The 13,821-nt window shown below is 42.3% G+C and overlaps 2 protein-coding genes across 2 annotated transcripts; one reads left to right on the top strand and one right to left on the bottom strand.

The window, feature by feature from the left end:
* Positions 1–33: 33 nt before the first annotated feature.
* Positions 34–2,830, bottom strand: LOC124705603 (UDP-galactose transporter 1-like). The gene is made up of 5 exons (XM_047237313.1): positions 2,506–2,830; positions 1,334–1,583; positions 1,044–1,251; positions 662–893; positions 34–584 (listed from the first exon to the last, which is right to left on the bottom strand). Exons 1-5 carry the CDS (start codon positions 2,614–2,616, stop codon positions 360–362), a joined length of 1,026 nt encoding a protein of 341 aa, XP_047093269.1. The 5' UTR covers positions 2,617–2,830; the 3' UTR covers positions 34–359.
* Positions 2,831–7,686: 4,856 nt separating this feature from the next.
* On the top strand, positions 7,687–11,375 carry LOC124705601. The gene is made up of 3 exons (XM_047237309.1): positions 7,687–7,828; positions 8,131–8,925; positions 10,280–11,375. The coding sequence occupies exons 2-3, from the start codon at positions 8,257–8,259 to the stop codon at positions 11,102–11,104; spliced, it is 1,494 nt and encodes a 497-aa protein (XP_047093265.1). The 5' UTR covers positions 7,687–7,828; positions 8,131–8,256; the 3' UTR covers positions 11,105–11,375.
* Positions 11,376–13,821: the final 2,446 nt, after the last annotated feature.

The raw sequence follows: 13,821 nt of genomic DNA, 5'->3' as shown, positions 1-13,821 counted from the left end.
GAGACAATGTGTAACTGGATGGCTATGCCAAGATGATGAATATGGTAATGCTATTGATTTTCATACCAACAACCTAAGGTCTAAACATATGGAAGCAAAACAAGAAAACAAAAGCACCGTGGTAATCACGAATCCTCCAGGGTTTAGTTAAGCTAATAACTGACAACCCTATGAGAATCAGAATAACTCACAAAACTAATAGTTTTGCCTAAATACAACATAAGCAGCCTCACAAGAAAGTATTGCCCCTACCAGACATTGGCTTCTCCCAACGTAGCATCTGTATGCCAGACCGTAGTGGTACCATCAACCGCCGAAATGGAATGCCTCTTGGGTATGATATGATAGTATTCGTCTTGCTAAACCTTGTCTTGCTTCTCGCCTACAAGGGGGAGCATCTCCACCCGACTTCTTGGCGAATTGGTTCTTGGGCTCCCTGGGGCGGCAGCTTGCTGTTGGGAGATCAGATGCCTCACATACCCATAGAAAGTACAGCCAACGAGTGTGATTGCGCATCCAATTGCATTCATGGGGGAGATCGGGTTCCGGAAGATCAACCACGACACCAGTACCGCAACAGCAACCTGCAGCGTCGCAGTGTTCAGTAGTAGAAACAGAGGAGAAACTTGAGGGAAGATAACATAGCTCAGAATGATCTTACTTTAAGGTTGCCAGCAACATTGAAGGTCACCGCGGTGGTTGAATGGATCACGTAGAAGATGGAGAAGTTAAGGCAAAACGCAAGCACCCCTGAGCCTAGGATGATAACCAGTGCAGAAACAATCGAGTCGTGTGTGTAGAACCAGTCGATTACACCGCCTCCTTCAAGCAGCATTGCTGGTAGAGCCAGTATCATGGTAGCAAAGGGTGCCATGTAGTACACTGTGTTAATGCTGCAAAAAAAAGAATAGATTGAACTTGGTCGTAACACTACCGTAAGAAGTAAATTCTGTCATCATCGAACTTAAAGACCACATATCATTTTAGGGAGAAAGAAGATTGAATGTTTAGCGACTAGAGCACACCATAAGATTAGCATGTACCTGTCAAATTTGTAGCCATGGAGCAGGGACTCTGCCAGGATGGTCTTTGTAGAGGTGGCGAGGCAGCCAACCATGGCAGCAAAGAAACCAAACATGTTGAAACTAAGCTCTGTCATTGAAGTTAGGAGTATCCCCCCAACTATAGGGACAAGCGAGGCCCATATGCGCCACTCGAAGTGCTTGCTCCAAACCAGCCACTGCAGAATAACTGCATCACCAAACGACCCAAGTCTATCAGAAAAGAGCAGCCACCAACACTGGCAGAAAGAGCATGGACTTGACGCCGGTACCTGTGGTGGCGGGAGTAAATGACTTGATGGTCTGCATGAAGGAGACCGGGATGTAGCGCAGGCTGATGTTCCCCAGCACGATGTTCATGCAGAATACGAACGACATGGGGAAGATCCTCCTCCAGCGGTCCTCCGGCTCGACCTGGATGAGCGGCTTCGCCTTGAGCACGTGGATCGCGATGTAGGCCCCGATAGAGGAGCAGATGAAGTGCACGCAGGAGACCGTCAGAGGGAACTTGAAGTCTAGTTTCTGCACGTATGGATTTATCCCATATGGTCAATAGTTGTTTGTCTCCGCCTAGGAGATTAGGAGGTTAGCACTCCCCACGGAATAATAAGTTCATTTTGAGCTATATGTATCCAGTATAATCAGGCACATTGTTCTGGGTCACACACACAATTCAGGACAGTCGTGTAGTTCTGGGTCAGAATTCAGGACATTATGATCAAATTGAATTAATCAGTGTATGAAACATACCAAAAATCTGTGGATATGGGCCAGCAGCAAGTTGAAGGAACAATGTTACCAAATCAAAGTGGAACACTGTCATGTAGTTCAGTGTGTACACATTATTGTCACGCACAATTAATCAGTGTATGGACTAACTAGAAACATACCAAAAATCAGTGGGTATGGGCCAGCAGCAAGTTGAAGGAACAATATTACCAAATCAAAGTGGAACACTGTGTGCACATTATGACCAGTTGAATTAATCAGTGTATGGACTAACTAGAAACATACTAAAAAAATCAGAGGATATGGGCCAGCAGCAAGTTGAATGAACAAGATTACCAAATCATAGTGAAACACAAGTCATATAGTTCAGTGTGTACACGTTATGATCAGTTGAATTAATCATTGTATGGACCAACCAACAATCAGTGGATGTGGCCCAGCAGCAAGTTGAAGTCACAATACTACCAAATCAGAGCGAGACACCTTCTTAGCGAGTGACATTGACTCAACCTCACCAAGCTACGACGAGGTTTAGTACTCTAGAAAGAACCAACCTAACACGCAAGTATGAATCACGAGAGAGGTTCAGTGGGTGTGATTAGTCTGTAAGGGGGGAAAGGCGCATGTTCTGGCGGAAAGCTGCAGATCCGAGCGAGCAATGGGGACGGCCAGCGACGATGAGGCGCGAGGGGGCGAGATGGGAAGGAAAGGGTACCTGGAAGATCCACTTGTTGGTGATGATGACGGTGACGTTGAATCCCCACCACTGCAGGATGGCCAGCACCGCCCGCATCGTGCCCAGCCCGCCGCCGCCGCCTCCCTCCATCTCAGTCCCAATCTTGCCTCTGTTGGGCTGGGCTGGAGGCGCGCCGGGGAGAAAGCCCGACGCCTCCTTCCTGCAAACCCAACCTCACCTCCGGCGGAGAGTGGCCGTCAGAGGAGGAGGAGGAAAAGGAGAGGAAATCGCTGGCGATGCGATGCGAGAGGGTTGAGGAGGAAGGAAAGGGGCCGGCCGGGTAGAAGAGTACAAAGAAGCCGAGCTGCCGCTGCCCCTTCTCACTAGTGTAGAACCAAAGGAAAAAAACGACTGATCGATTGGTGCAGCAATAGTTTTTTTCCTGCTTGTGCAGTTGCTATCTCGTTAATTGATTGGTTAGCACTACCTACAAAAGGAGGAATTCTTCAGAAAAATGCATACGTATTACATGTGTGAATTGTGATTCTGAAGAAGATGCCAATGTTGACTTGGTATATTCGTTGACACACCACCGATGTAGCTTTGCGTGATCAAGTCCCAAGTCAAATTTGGAAAAAGTTGCTTCAAGATTTGGACTTGCTTCGCCGAACCCAATGCACTCAAATATAAGTAGTCAAGCAATCCAACTTTCTTCCCTCAAGAAAAAAATCCAACTTTGCTGACTAAACTTTGACAACATGTAAGGTTTGTTTGATCTATTATATTATATACTAAAAGCAAAATAAGAAGATTTAATAGAGCCACCACGTTGATCCACATCATTTTAATTAATTATGTTAGTTAGATCTAAAATATATGGCTGAGATTTTTACGAAAGATTAGTGGTTACGTAACATGTTTGGCACACGTTATGTTGCGATTGTCACGTCTCGAGAACATGTACTCTTTTAATAAGGCGAAAGATTAGTAGTTGTGTCCGTTTTATAGATCAAATCGTACACGGGATTAGCCTTTAGCTGAAACGCATATGCGGGAGAGACCTCTTGGCCAAAACACGTACACGGGAAGAGCTCTTACTGAAACGTGATAGCTCCATGAAAAAAATGGCTGATGTGCACATGGTGGCAGAGGGATGAATGTTCTAAGATATGTAAATACTATTAGAAAAGGATATAAATAGTATAATATATGCAAATTTTAGAAAAATAATTACAGTTTAAACTGATCAGTAAAAAAGTTTGTCTTATTTATCCCGCATAGGTTAGTTAAAGTCAAATTCTGTAAAATCCCATAGAGATGTACCAATATTTTCAACATCTATAGTACCGGATTTATAAATATTAAATATATTTAAAATGATTATTATAACAATTATTTATTATTTTACATATTTATATTTTTCCTGATATCTTTGGTCAAATTTAGTAAAATTTGATTTTGACTACCAAAACGAAGAGTAATTATATGTTTTTTTCCAAAATCTGAGAACACATGAAAATATTATTCGAATGCCACCGGACCAGAACACTCACAAAACGCAAGCGGAAGTTCGAAGTCATTGAGTATCAAAATTAATAAAGTTACAATGTTAGCCACACTACAATACATACTTTTTTATTTCTATTTCATCAAACTTTAAAAAGTTTAATGTTGAATAAACGTAGAACACATGGTAATTATAAAAAATATCAATAATTTAGTGCACATAAATGACAAATTTATTCGATTGCCATCGGACAAAAAAACTCACAAAATGCATGTGGAAGTTCGAAGTCGTGGAACTGTAAATATAATGAAGTCGTAACATCAGCGGCATCTACTAGGTACATTATTTGTATGACTGAATACATATAAACGCTTAAAAAAGTTTGGGGCGTTGAGTCGTGGAATTTTAAGGTCAGTAAAGTCACACATCAGTCACACTATTGATGAAACATTCGTCACACTAGAAAAATTACCAGCTCAACAATATACAAAGGGCCATGTCAACAAATTTTTGCACGGATAAGAATGTCCCTCCACTCAAGGGGTATTTCGACTTAACAAGACACAAAACATCAAAAATTCAAAATATTTTGCCTTAATGATGCTCATATGGCTAAGTCACACAAATTCAGATTGATATGTTTCATATTTAGTATCCACAGTGTGTCAAAAAGCGTACAGTTAATTATTATGATTTTTTTGCCATATTGCTTTGTTTATACTGTAGACATATTTTAACTATTATTTGTGTCTTTATCCCATGTGACAAAATCAACATAAGAGCATGTGTCATTCGTATTCCGCAGAAAATTGATGAGTAATTAATACGGAGTAGACCTTTTGCATAACATTGTAAATACACGTGACCATGTGCGTAAAACCGTTAACCGGCCTCAAGTAGCGATCTGCCATAATGTAAGAACTATACTTCGGTTCACAGATCCGATACCTCACATGTGTGTTTCAACTTACCTCATGCCAATCATTTCCTGACAAATTTCAGGTGCCGAAAGTTGCTACTTGCATACCTGATACCAAAACATTTGCAATATTTGTAGAACAATTTCGTTTACTTTCAGTTCATGACAAGCAATGTTATATCAATGAAACCATACTTTTACTTCCTTAATAATTTCAACCAACTACAGGTGATGCCCTCGCATTTGCGAGGGCCACTGTTCTAGTTAAAGGAAAAGCGTAGGAATAACATAGGAATATGCAATTTTCTACTGTGGCAAAAGTGTGCATTTTGTAGTTCGAGCTACATGTAGCTTATTTATTAAATTTTAAAAAAACAACATTTAGATTTTCAAAAAAATCTATTCTTTATAGATGTAAACAGTGATGGTAAACTCAAAATATTGTAGTGTGGGCTTGTGTAAAAATGATAAAAATGAGAATCTGAAGTCGTGAACAATGCAGTTTTTCAAACCTCCAAATTTGCAGATTTTGTTATTTCTTGTGTGGCCTGGTATAAAAGGAATTTCGACTTCAAAATTTGCAAGTTGGTAGAATACATCATTGTCAACATATAGATTTTATTGCCATCTTTAATAAAAATATTGCTTTTCAATTTTTTTTAAATCAAGCTATGTGTAGCCATTTGTTGTTTTTGATAGGGGTTAAAGAGCTAGAGCAAAGGAAAAGCGTACAAAAGGTTGATTTGATCCAATTTAAAAGGAAACACACATGGTTTATGCAATTTATTTGGGCCTTTTCTTTTTCAAATTCCTAGGTACAAAGACTGATAGCATAGTAACATTGTGATTATACGTTCTCATGTCATTTTACTTTGTTTTTACCATGTTTGTTAGGATATACCAAAATAGGAATATTACATGACTATGGTTTTGATACATCTTAATTTAAGATATTTATGGGTTAAGTGCATTTTTTGTCCCTCATATCTTGTAAAAGTCTAACTTTGATCCCTTAACTCTGTTTTGGTCTAAACTCGTCCTCAAACTCTTAATTAAGTCCAATTTTGATCCATGGTAGCGGTTTAACGATGGTTGACCGATTTTTGACTCTCTCTTTTTGCCATGGTGGACAGGTTTAGTACATGTAGGACCATCTCACCTCGAGATCAACTATGCAATTAGCATTACGAACGTTCGCTGACGAGATCATGATCATGACCATGATCCGTTTGGCGCAGTAACCCTAACTCTTCCCCAACACCTAGCGATGGTGCCTCGCACTACGACGGCGGATAAGTCGGACGAGAAAGATAGAATCAACAGACATGCGAGGACTTTTACGTTAGGAGGAAAGATGGAGGTTGCTGAATTGGCGAGGACGGCTGCACCAAGCGTGAAAGACAGAGGTGGCACACATGTGTGTTAGGGCAAGAGGATTTCTTCCTTTGTTGACTGAGAACAAATGATCCATGTAGATTAAAACCGGCCAATTCCGTCCACTATGGCAGAAAAAAAAGAGTAAAAAAACAGTCAACCATCATTAAACTGCTGTCAGGGACCAAAATTGGACTTAATTAAGAGTTTGAGGGCAGATTTAGACCAAAAACAGAGCTGAAGGACCAAAAATAGACTTTTGCAAGACTTGAGGGATTAAAAGTCCATTTAACCCGATATTTATTCTGAAAAAAGAATGAAGTATATTATATTTATATATGTAGGAGATAGGAAAATAACTTGGGTCCGTACCAAAAAATGAGTATTCAACTTTTTTTTAACAATCAATACCACATATATTTATAGTAACAAATAGTACATATACTATCTCACTTCAACGATTACAAAATAAAGTATAAAAGAAAGGAGCAAATCACTAAGATCTTCAATTCTTGTTTCTTCCATGACACAATCCTGTACTTCTCTGAAGGCAGCCAAACACAGATACCAAACCATAGACCTGAAAATACCAACGAAGGTTCTCCCATTGTTTTCATTTGAGCCGCAATGCTAAGGCTACGTGCACGCGCGTAACCATTGACGTAGTCAATCAACATCGGCAAGAGTACCACCACCAGTATATCAGGGGAAAAAAATCGAACAACCTGATCAACATCGCTGGAGAGCCGAGAGTACGAATCACCATTGTCGAGGACGTAGCAGCCGGGATAAAATATTGCGAGGATAATCCTCCTCGCGGCAACCAGGAGAAAAGATCCAAAATCTATCTAGCAAAGCAAGATCTGAAGATCCATACCTAAAGAATTGCAATCCTTCAACACATCATTGACACCACGATTGAAATCTTGTTGTCGAACGAAGGACTCAAGGACACTTATTGTAGACAACACCATCTCCAATGTGGCGAAGACCAACAAAAAAAAGGCTACTAAACCCTAATCTAATTTGTTGAAAACCATACTTATTAAAAACTCCACGTAAATATCAGGTTTTCCACCCCTCCTGACGCCGACGAGATCGACCGGAGGAGAGGGAACCGATCTATGGTGGAGACGAAGACAGAGACGGAGTGGGTTTCTTCGAAGCGGCGGCTGCTAACTTTCTTTACGTGCACAGGCATTGAACTACTTTATATGGTACTGTATAATTTGTTGATCCGTTGCACATTCAACGTTTAGAAAATAGAATTTTGAACTCTGAAGAAGTCTGAATCCGCACGGTGGAGGTTGAGCCGTTGGGGGCTTGGGGCCGTTCGAATTGCTCCGAGTTTCAAGCTTTTTACCAATTATTTACCCCTTCCTTTCTCGATGGCTCTGGCCAGCGCAACATAAACAGTTTCCAAAATCCCCAATCCGCCGCCTCGTCCCGTCGCCTGCCGGCCTTGGGCGAGCCACACCGCCCCGCCGTGGAGCCGTACTGACCGGAGCTCCTACCACCGCGGCAATTCCACACCGCACCGTTGACCACGTGGGCTCCTCGAGGTAATCCCCACTGCCCCGCTATGCGGCACACCCGAATTTTCCTCTCCTTCCCTCCCCTCAACCCACCTTGGAGAAGGCGAGACGGGGTCAGATGCCGGTGAGTCCTCCGGCGTCGCTCCGTCGGAAAGATCGGATCTTGCGTCCTTTAGAGTGGGAAATTTGGTGCTTTTGGGGTTGTAGGATTGGATCGGGCAAGGGTCCCTTCCTTTTTTACCGCTTTCTTTCTTTCTTGCTACCGTCGGATGCTCTTTTCTTGCGGAGGTGTATAACCGTGGAGTAATCAGGCGCTAATTGTTGTGCAGGTGGCTGATTGTTTGACGTCTTCTCCTTCACAATCAATTTCTTGATTTATTTTGCTACGGAGTCCGGGTAGTTCAAAATCAGGGAACTTCGCCAAGTGTGCATACTCTGTTCGCCTGTCTTAGAAGATGGAAGCATGTCCTGATAGTCGGCGATGTCTCCCGGCTTGGATGATGAAACCATGTTCAAGTAATGAAGTTTCAAACACTAAGAAGCAGGTGGTGGAATCAGGGGCTCTAGATCAGGTGAAGCCCATCAGAAGGAAGACAAAAACTGTGGATACAGAGGCTGCTGGTGAACTCAGAGCGTTGCAGCGATTTCAGGGTAGAGAAAAGGTCAGGAGAAAGAGCAAGGATGATGATCACTCTGTCAATGATGGATTTGACGAAATAGAGAAAATAACTTGGAAGAATGTAAAGAAAGTGGCTGGAAGAGCTGCTCCGAAGAATAGCAGGAGAAAAAAGCTGGAGAATGTTGGATCAGAAGCGTCATCGTCAGGAATAACTGACGATGAGATAGAGCTCACCGCTGGAAAATCCAGAGCTTTGCAGCGATGTCAAGGTAGAGAAGTAGTGTCCAGAAAAAAGCGCAACAGTGCTGATTATGCTGCTGAAGCTGAAGTTGAAGAAACCAGGGAAACAACTCGTAAGAATGTGACAAAAGTGACTGCCAGAGCTGCTCCGAAGAATAGCAGGAAACGAAAGCTGGATAATGTTGAATCGGAAGCATTGTCATCATCTACAACTGATGACGAGATAGAACTTACTGTAGAAGATCTTGTGAGCATAGCTGAAGAGGTAAACCATAATTCTTATTGCATTTTTTTTTACTTTACTTCAGGTTTGACATGTTTTAGGTGGTGTCCTGCAATGCCGCTTGAATAAGCTGGCCTTCCTTGCTTAAGCTTAAGTTTGGCTGAAATGCCATATTGTCAATTTCTGCTGACATTTTTTTTTACTCTGTATAATGTAATATGTAGCCATGAACATATTAAATGATACTGGTGTGAGGATCAGTGAGTGTCAACATATGCAGGCAGAAATTGATATTAGTTCGTGCGAGGTATAGAAAATAGGGAGGGAACGTTCGGAGACCATTTGATCAGGCTGAGGTAGAAGGGATGCCGATGGGAGGACACATAAGCTGACCGGTGGCCTCCCGGGCTTATCATGGCCCCGACATCAAGGTGGTGTAGTTAGGTAGTTTGTAATCTTGAATTTCTTTGGTGACAGTTGAAATGGTGTAGTTAGGCAGTTTGTACTTGCATACTAATGTTCGAACGTCTCTAATCTGGAATTTCTTTGGTACCAATTGAAATGGTGTAGTTAGGCAGTTTGTACTTGCATTCTAAAAGTGAAGCTTTATTGTGCATAGTGGTTTCATTCTTTTCTGGTGTAGTTAGGCAGTTTGTACTTGCATACTAATGTGCGAACGTCTCTAATCTGGAATTTCTTTGGTGCCAATTGAAATGGTGGTTGTGTAGTTAGGCAGTTTGTACTTGCATACTAAAAGTGAAGCTTTATTGTGCATAGTGGTTTCATTCTTTTCTGGTGCGGTAATCTGGCGCAGGGGCAGATCCAGTAGGTACATATTGGGCTCATGTGAATCGAAATACTTCTTGCTAAGCCTAGTATAATTCATTAATCATTTTTAGGAAACAAATATGACCTTGCAAATAGGCAATGGCACTGTTATAATTCTTGCTAGCATAGTACAACTAATTACTCATTTGTAGGAATGACCCCAACGAATACCTTTCTGGATCCGCCTGGCTTTGCCCCCTGACAACGTTTGCGTATGTAAAATCTCGAGAGACAAGCATGCACAATGTATATAAACCTCTTTTTTTCACTCCAGTCCTATCATTAGGTCAGAGACATATTAATCATGAATTCCTGATGTGCCATTTCTAACTACGGAGCCAAAGATGAAGCTTAAAATGGGACTTATTCTAATAATTGCTATTGCTATCTTTTCCATTGAATTGATGCCCTAGTTTCACGTGAGATGGAACTAAATGGTTCATCAACCGTTTTCTAGGGACCCTTATTACATTTTCTGTCTGTCTAGTAAACTGACAATCCTGATTGAAGTTTTGTTTTTAGTAACTCCGTACAACTGAAGATATTCTAATGCATTTACATGTTGCAGATTGTAAATGCGGGTAAAGCGAAGCGACAAGACGGACGGACCACAAAGACAGCACGATATGAAGAGAATTCTACATGCCCTCCAGCTTCTACTTCAGCTGATACAGGAGGACTAGCATCAAGCACTTGGAAGGGGTTGATGCAGTGCACAGCAGCCACCACAAGTAAGACTCCAAGTGAGCGCAGAATAGACAAGAGCAACGGATATGAAGAGCTGCAGCAGTGTCCATCAGGTATCACAATGACAGCACGATATGAAGAGAATTCTACATGCCCTCCAGCTTCTACTTCAGCTGATACAGGAGGACCAGCATCAAGCACTTGGAAAGGGTTGGTGCAGTGCACAGAAACCACCACAAATAAGACTCCAAGTGACTGCAGAGTAGACAAGAGCAACGGATATGAAGAGCCGCAGCAGTGTCCATCAGGTATCACAATGACAGGTGATGGTGCTCAGGACATGCTGAACATATTGCTCGGAACGATGTGGAGCAAAACTGCAGCGTATGAAAAGAAGTCTGAGCCTGCAGCCTATGAAAAGAAATCTGAAGTCATGGAACAGGCGACCATGAACATGAATCATGCGCCGATGTGGAGCCAAACTGCAGCCTGTGAAAAGAAGTCCGAGGCTGCAGATGAAAAGAAGTCTGAGCCTGCTGCCTATGAAAAAAAATCTGAGGTCACAGAGCCAATGACCATGAACGTGGATCATGCGGCAGCGCCGCCGCGGAAGAAAGACTGGCAGACTGTACCCCATGTGCAGGGGGAACTTGTCGTGGCGAAGAAGAAGAGCAGCCTGAAAGACAAGATTGCCCTGTTTCTTTGACCGGGGCAATTGAGGTGCTGAACTATGGCTGGAGCATGGATCTGACGGTCAGCTGACAGCTGGTTCTCAGGTTGTGCATCGTCCTGTAAACTATAACCCGCGCGGCGTTATGGTTCACGTGTAAATTATATTCTCTAGTAGGAGTAGGTTAATGAATCTCTTTTCTTTTATTTTTTTAGGAGAACTGTGTACAGTATGTTCGTGCCTTTAATTTGAAGACGTGAGCTTGTGGGTTGTGACGGTGATGTGAAAGGTATTTCCAATTTGCTAACCATATTTTGCCGAGCCAATATATCTGTCATGGTAAAAGGATTATGTAGCATGCATGTGCTCTATGGGCTATGGCTATCTAGGACGTGTCATCTTCAGAAATAAATTGGGCTAGTTTAAACTTTGAACAGACATTCAGTTTTTGGATCAGGTCATCACATGTTGCAAGTTGATGTACCAAAATGGTCTGTACGCAGTACAATGTAATCAAAACAGCGCGACATCTAAATGGCTGCCTGATGGATGTAAAAAAAATAGGCACCGGTAGAGAGGTGTGACATCTAAGAGCTGATAGCACCTCCAACAGCCTTTGTAAAGTTTGGATTAAGGGGAACTTTTATAACATGAATACTTCTAAACCCGATATTACTTAGTCCAACAGCAAGTTACATCGTCCTTAAGTTACAGACATGTTCAGAGGAGGAAGTTACCTTTAGATTCACAACTTGTTATTTTTTCCTAACCTACATACTTTTAATTTTGATTATGAAAAATGACACGCATATACATACATGACTCCTCTACATGCAAAAAGAAATTGTTCGAAACTTTTAGAGAGTGAAAATATGATTTTTAGGGCTTACAAGTTATAGGGTTCATGAGTAGTTGAGTACTTAGGTTTCACTGAGTATTTTCGAATACATTATAGGTGCAGAAAGACGAAAGGGGTTTACAATTCCAACAAAATTCTACTTTGCTAGCCTTCTTATAATTGGATTACCAAATCCGAAAATGGACACAACTTTTACAAATCGGCCCTCGAACACGAAAAATAAAAGCAACCAGGTCCTTATACCTCAGTCTGCCTCGTCGCAAACCTATGCACGCTCACCGTGGGGCCGCACATCGCAGGGACGCCGATTGCTTCGGGCGTTTCCGCGAACATACTTGCCTAGCTCCACGCTTTCGGCGGTAACCATGCACCCAATTGGTCCAGCATGCCGCACCTCCCCGTCGACAAGCTGGCAGATGCAGAGCAGTACCTCGTGCGCCCTACCACGCGTGTGCGTCGGGGTCGCGGGCGAGATGGTGTTCCCGTGGCAGAAAAGATGACTTCTTCGAGCATGATCGGCTCAAGGTCAACGGTGGCCATGTCCCGCGGTGGAGTGGGGTGCTAGCACCGACGGAGTGGCAGCATCAAGCCATGCGCGAGCGGGGTCGTCGTGGAGGAGGAGGAGGCCGTGGAGGGGGCCATGGAGGCCATGGTGGCCGGAGAGACCGCTTCGGGGCAGTGGGGCTTGGGCGGAAACTTTCGGCTCAGCGGTCGGCCTCTCCCGCCTCGTTTTGGCAATTTTGGGAGCCTAGCGTTTGGCACATATGCTAAATGAAGGAAAGAAAATTGCTTGGCTTCCTATTTTTTGGGAATTGCTATTTCTTAGACGCCTGAGATCTATTAAATCTTAGTCCTTGTTAGCCATTAGATCTTGTGCGTTGATATATAGTGCATGCTGTTGTACTTTCGTGTCTCACACTTCCCTTCTAGGCAGGCTGCATGTTGATGCTTTGCCGTGGGCTGGTGGATCCCCTACTTGGCATGAACTATGTAGCCTTCTGGCATATGGGCATGTGGCCTTCTCCTTTTTTTTTTTGGATTAGAGGTTTTCTGTATGTGTTTTTCTTGTTGTGTAGCCTGCATAGTGCATAACCGTTGTTGACTGATTTGCAAAAGAAAAGAAAAACAGTGTACAACCTAGGAGATCAGCTATAGTCGATGTGTGAACAAAGATTCAGTTACATATGTGTGTAACCAGAGGAAAATTATTACACATACTATGCAACTAAAAAGTAGACACGAATTTGAGGGGAGGATGTCAAAAAAGTTGTGTTTACTATTGGGGACTTCAAGACTCCTGGGCCAGATGGGCTACATGCTATGTTCTATAAAAAAAATTGGCACTTAGTGGGAGATGATATTATACATGCAGTTCTTAAGGCGATTAATGACAAGTTGATCCCTACTGGATGGAGTGAAATAATTGTGGTCTTGATTCCAAAAATTGATGACCTAGAGGAGGTATCACAGATTCGACCTATATCTCTTTACAATATTATCTATAAGATTATTTCTAAGATGCTTGCATCTAGATTAAAGGTTATTCTTCTAGAAATCATATCCCTACCCAGAGTGCGTTTGTGCTAGGTAGACTCATTAGTGATAATGTGTTAGTAGCATACGAGTGTATTCACAGATAAAAGAAAGAGGGGAAGACAAGTTTTTGTGCAGTAAAGCTTGATATGCATAAAGTCTATGACAAAGTTGATTGGACTTTTCTTCGTAATATGATGATCAGGCTTGGTTTTCACACCCACTGGGTTGACTTGGTGATGCCCCATATTACTTCGGTGACATATTCGATGAGATTCAATTCTCAGCTGACAGAGGGATTTACCCCACTAGAGGCATTCGATAGGGTGACCCTCTATCTCCCTATGTGTTTCTGTTATGT

This window comes from Lolium rigidum, chromosome 4, assembly GCF_022539505.1.
Source record: "Lolium rigidum isolate FL_2022 chromosome 4, APGP_CSIRO_Lrig_0.1, whole genome shotgun sequence".
NCBI lineage: Eukaryota > Viridiplantae > Streptophyta > Magnoliopsida > Poales > Poaceae > Lolium > Lolium rigidum.
This window is presented reverse-complemented; position numbering and strand designations above follow the sequence as displayed.